General features: G+C 46.9%; 1 protein-coding gene across 1 annotated transcript; it reads left to right on the top strand.

Annotated features, from left to right (window-relative positions):
• Nucleotides 1-3,529: 3,529 nt before the first annotated feature.
• LOC109760544 (uncharacterized) lies at nt 3,530-4,808 on the top strand. Its single transcript, XM_020319353.3, has one exon. It carries the CDS (start codon nt 3,716-3,718, stop codon nt 3,995-3,997), a length of 282 nt encoding a protein of 93 aa, XP_020174942.1. The 5' UTR covers nt 3,530-3,715; the 3' UTR covers nt 3,998-4,808.
• The last annotated feature ends 1,247 nt before the right edge of the window (nt 4,809-6,055 follow it).

A 6,055-nucleotide genomic window follows, 5' to 3' on the forward strand; every position in this document is an offset into this window, starting at 1 on the left:
CATCTAATTTGCCTAGATATGATGATGTTATCATCTATGTTACTCCCACTGTGGTAGTCTAAAGATGTCGTGCAGGAGCTCCCAAGCAATACATGCACGTCCCTAACTACCCGGTCGCTTAAGGGCACTGCACAACACAAGCCCTCAAAATCGGCACTACATATGTCTCCGGACACACCCGGGACATGTCCGTGGACATGCTAGGGGATGGAGCCATTTACGCTATCCTAAAATTTCTAAGTTGTCTAGTTGGGAGGAGAGGGGGCATGTGATTACTTTTGGTTTGACATATCTGCCGCTGGGCGCATGTCTTACTGCCTCTACGTCAAAGCTCGTAATCTTCGATTCCGCAACACCCAACAGCCAATTAGATACACATAGTCCGACACATAGACCAGCCCACCTGAGTAGGACGGCCACGACGACCTTGATCGGGAGGAATTTATGGTCAATCCAACGAAGAGGTGTAAAGGAGAAAACTACAGCATGCGGGAGCACTAGTTGTTGTGCGATGCGTTGTTGGCTATTAGCATCGATCCGATCCATGGAAAGGGGCAAAGTGACGTAACATTTTAGACCAACATTCATACTTGGTTACATGAGCACAAGAATTTTGAGTGCTACCGCAATGAACTCATCCATAATCGTGAGACAGGATCGCTCAACCATCGATAGCACACCATCCAAGAGGTCGTCTGTAAGTATTGTGGCCGTTTGAAACGACTAATCGGTCGGTGGCCAAGTGGTGTGAAAATCACCGAGCAAGTAAAGTTGTCATACATGTTGGTCATTTGGCCGGATATGCTCTTTGTGTTTGTCATTTGCTTGGATATGCAACTTGTTGACAATGTTTTTCTTTGTAGCCATCCCACGTGTGCAACTTGTTCTTGAAGGTGGAGAGGAGGACTTCGTCCTCATGCATTGTTCGTTGAAGTTGATTGGGCAACCCAAGTGAAATGTATATGTTGCAACCTCTATCAATACCACCGACATCGACCCCAAGGAAGAAGCGGATGATCCTACAGATCCAACAAAAGAGCCACCCAAAATGTTACAAGAGGATTCCGGGGAAAGAAGTGAGAGGAGGAGAAATGAGAAGGGGAGACAACCAAGATGATGGAGTGATCCGAGGTCATCTTGGCGAAGAAGGAGAAGGCACGTGTCAAGCAATTCGACGCCAAAATAGTAAAAAAAGGCCGAGAGGTTTAACATCTTCATGGCGACGACCGATAAGAATCTCAAGCTTGAAGAGAAGAAGATCAAGTTCCCATGGAGGAAGGTTGGGATCGCGACTGGTTAGAAGGATTCGAAGATGTTGACCTTGAAAATGGACGACTTGGATGAAGATGCAAGTATGATCGCGCAAGCCGTCCATGTTAGAAAGTTTGAAGCGGTTGGCGCCCGACTTAGAGACGGTGGAGAAGGGGGCGGCTGGTGTGGAGGAGCCGGCAGCAGATTGAGCATGGCGGCTCAGATAGCCGGTCTGACAAGGCAAAAGTTCCATTTTTTGCATGGACCACTAAACTGAAATAAACATTGTCCTCTTTTTGATTATGACTGGGCGCTACATGAACATCGCACTTTGTTATATATTTCAAATTCAAATTGACTAGATCTTTATGGGATACGGTTGGACGACAAAACTCCTATATCCATATCCGTAGACTGTTCAGAATCAGTCCGCGGATAAATAGTATGTCAGTCTGCGGACACATGTTCTAAGGCATCTCCACGCTGACCCGCAATTTTTCTCCTATATACGTCCACGGACAGGGGTGTCAGTCCACAGACACGGATGCAGAAGCTGGCCATCCAACGCTCTCTGCATACACTTCAAGCCGGGTTTCAACAAACCAGATGAAATTCATCAAAGTTGTTAGAATAAATCCAAGGCGCACAGTCAATCTACCAAGGACCAAGCAATCACACAAGCACGACACTGAGATTTGCTAACGAGGTTCACCATCATGGCTACATCTCCGGGCGCTCCTCCCCATGACACCGTCACAATACCTCACCCTGGCCGCCCGGGCGCCGGCACACGCCGTCGGCTCCCCCGCGTGCCTGTGCTTATGTTGGCATAGGTTACACCATGTGTCTACCCTCACTATATATGAGAGGCCTAGGATACAAGTGTTCTACTTGGATACGACTCCATATCCTATGCAAACACAATACAACTCAGGGTCCAAGTGTAACATAGCTTGTACAATAATATTCGACACAACTCATTCTTACATGGCATGCAAATAAGTCTAGTACAACAACATTTCAAATTCAATGAGAAGTAGTTCAAATTTAACTCGATTAACTGGATGTTCAAGAAGTTTTTCATGAACGGATCATGTTATCCCATATATACTGCCCTTTGAGCTTCATCCAACAATGCATGTGCATAAATGGTCTGCCCTATAGGTTGTGCTACATCACGGCAACAGGTAGAGGCTACACAATATGTAGAGCAACATTGAGAGTTAGTGAACGAATCAATCAACAAGTTGAGCAAGAAAAAACAAAACTTATGATCTCCTCGGCGCCGGGCACAATGGCCACCTTGGCTTCAGCATATCAACGGTGCCAGAAAAACTGGTGACGATGGTCTAGATGACGGTACCGTTGATACGATAACGACTTCAGATCATGACCATGGATGATGTGCATGTCATAGGGTACAATGTGCTTTTGCGCGTGAATTGAATGATGCACGCGCTGCCAGTAGACCCCCTTCTGCTGTTGCCTAAGAAATCCACGGATACGGCCAACCAAGCAACGCACAACAACTCATCCTTCATGGTAGAGTACCCCGCCATCCTTCGTACTCTAAAATAACAACATGACATTCGAAATAAAAGCGCAAAGGCATTTGACCGAATACCTGCCAGACATGGTGTCCGCCATGGACGTCGTCGAGGGGTGGGGGGAGTGTACCTGGCTGCGGACGGGACCTGGGTGGACGGCGCTGTCGTAAAAGGTGAGCGGGTGCGTCGCTAGTTGCGGCCGTCCAACAATGCTTGTGCTACGGCCGGAGTGGTACAGCGGCGACGTCGAAGGAGGAGAGTGCAGATGCAAAGTAAGGAGAAGAAGTGATAGATTGGAATAGAATGGGACCGGGAGGGGAACTTTTTCTGGATGGGGATGTCGAAGTCCAACACGGCTGCTGTCCGAACTCTCACAAAGTCCCTCAACTTGGCTTCCATTTGTGAGAAAAAGTGCGTCGGGACTGTTTGGTGGACCGGTAAGGCCCGCGTTGAATGGCAAAACATGAATTAAACGTATGCGGGCGGTTTGAGTGTCGACGTTGAAGATGACCTAACACGACAAGTCTTGGACATGCTACTCCCGGCTGCCACATCAAGCCACGCCCACGTGGGACCCTAAACGACCCGGGGTAGAGAAGGCGAATACAGGAGAAAAATAAGGTAAACACGTGCGAAGCATCGAAGAAGCAAAGCCATTGCAACCTCCACCACGTGGGTCATGAGCTAGCTCCCTGGTTCTCCCTCGCGGCCGCGTCCACGAATATTCTGGACTCGTCCAGCGCAAGAAACCGCCATGCCCAAGCTCCACCGTATAAAAACTAGGGCTCCGTTCCTTCCTTCGTTCACCAACAGCAAGCAACCAAACAAAGCCTTGGGTTGATTGAAGCAAAAGTCAGAGAGCCAGAAGCAAAGTCAGACAGCTTTCAAGAAACACAGTCGTTGGGGAATCATCGAGCATGGACAAGGTGCTGGCCTTCTCGATCCTGAGCGCGTCGCCGGCCGACATCACCCCCGGCGCCGGAGCCGGCAGCACCTGGGCTCGGCTCTCCTGGCGGGGGAGGAAGCTGCAGAAGGACGACCAGGCTGGAGCTGGGCAACAGAGAAAACAGGGCGGTCTGCAGGGGGAAACAGAGCATCAGCCGGGCAAGAGGAAATCACAGTCGCCCTCGCCGCCGCGGCTGCGGTTCGCGCCAGAGTTCGACGGGATTGACTGCTTCGAGACCATCGTGTGCCATTGATCGGTGCATCGCGAGCCACGGGTGTGACTATTAATTCTTTATTGGTTTGATCGCCAGATGATCGGTGTGTCCACTCCATACGTTGTTGACTTGTGCTTATAACTGAAGCCACAGGTTGTACAGAATACAGAGTAAATTGTAGAGACTTCATATGGGAGCTATTTGTCCGTGATTCTTTGGATAAAGTTTTGCCGTCTGCATAGCTAAGGAAGAAATCACTGCCAGCGTAGTTAAGGTCAAACGTGGTAGGGATGTTCAAACAAACAAATCCAGAACTGTACACGTGTCAATTGCAAGTCCCTCGCACAATTAGCCGATCGCCTTTTATCCAAACTTGAAGTTGGTCATGAACGACGTGTACAAGCAGGCTGTTCATATCTGCTGGTCCGACTGATTGGTCACGAGTATTTTTGTACATCGCGTTGGCCAGCCAGACTAAGACTGCAACCGTGCAACGGACAAGGAGAAGCTGCTGAAGGAACTAGATCTCCGGCTGAAACAATTTTCCTAATGTCTTCCAATCCCATGATCTATGCATGCACCCTTTCGAAGGGATACCCCTTGCCATTCAATACCCGTCTTTGTATCGTATTGTTCAACGACGTGAGGTGTTCGTTGCAACGGTATTTCAATCTATCCCCTTAATATTTAGTTCAGAAGAGCGTTAGTGGGCAATCGTTGGGAAGAATGGCTCCGTCTAGTAAGTAGACTGACGGAGGTTTAGCTTTCTCAACAACCCGATGAATTACGCTGGAAGCTTACTAGGTCTGGAATATTTTCAGTTAAAACAATGTATGTTGATGTTATCAATTCAAGCTTGATTCCTAGTTTCAGACATGTTTGGGCTGTCAAAGTTCCTTTGAAGATCAAAGTGTTTATGTGGTTTGTCCATAAACAAGTTATTTTAACCAAGGACAACTTGACAAAGCGTAATTGGACAGGACCTACTAGATGTAGTTTCTATGATCGGGATGAGGCGATCAAACACCTTTTTCTTGATTGCCCGCTAGCCAAAGTTTTATGGCGGATGGTCCATATTGCTTTTAATATTACTCCACCGAATTCTGTCAACACGTTATTTGGAACGTGGCTTAACGGGATAGAGCCCGAATTAGCGAGACATATTCGCGTAGGAGTCTGCGCCTTGTTGTCGGCTCTCTGGAATTGCAGAAATGATTTGGTTTTTAACAGGACAACACACATTCATTTTTTGCAGGTTATTTTCCGAGCCACGGCGTTGATCCATTCGTGGTCACTACTCACTCCGACAGAGGCCAGGGAGCATTTGGTTACTGAATCTATCCGCTGGGAGACGGTAGCTCGGGATATCTTCAACCGTTTTGGATGGCGGTCATGTAATAGAATAGGCAATTAGTTTACCTATCTCTCTTTTTGCCAGCCGGTTGTGGCGTCCTTTATTTGGCTAGTCTGTCTTCTAGCCTTTTTGGCTCTGTGTGAGCTCTTTTTTGAAGACTTCAAGACCTTGTTCGAACCTATTTATTTGTTTAATAAGAGGGCCGTATGCATCATTTTGATGCAGAGGCCGGGGAGTCCCCCTTTTCAAAAAAAATGCACCCTTTCGAAGCACATAGATGGTGCCAGGGAGAGTGTGCCTTGTAATAGCGTTTGTAGTGGCTTTTGTAACATGGAAGCGAGGGAGAATGACATTTATAGTGACCGGTAGGTGACCAGTACTCATCTAGTGTACCATATCAAATAGCAATGTTATCTGATTCAATGGTGATCCTTTTTTTTTTTGCGGGTGATTCAATGGTGATCCTTCGTTGGCTATCTTTTATCTTTTATTTATTATTTACTAATTGGAGGCACATTTAAAGCCTTCTCATTAATCCACATCATCAAAATTAATTACATCGTTGGATTAAATAATTAAAGCCGGAGATAAAAAGAAACTTATGTAACACAAATGGTCCAAAAAAGGCTCCTGACATGTTCAAACAAAGAAAACATCCATCGCTGCCTTAAAAAAAGATACCCTACTTCCATAAAAACTCCAGCGATGTAAAGGAAAAAAAGAATTAGATCCGTTTGATTAAA

The sequence above is a fragment of the Aegilops tauschii genome, chromosome 7 (genome assembly GCF_002575655.3).
Source record: "Aegilops tauschii subsp. strangulata cultivar AL8/78 chromosome 7, Aet v6.0, whole genome shotgun sequence".
In the NCBI taxonomy this organism is placed as follows: domain Eukaryota; kingdom Viridiplantae; phylum Streptophyta; class Magnoliopsida; order Poales; family Poaceae; genus Aegilops; species Aegilops tauschii.

Bases quoted from the DNA above. Each gene is read 5' to 3' on its own strand.
- LOC109760544 (XM_020319353.3), top strand. From the start codon at position 3,716: ATGGACAAGGTGCTGGCCTTCTCGATCCTGAGCGCGTCGCCGGCCGAC.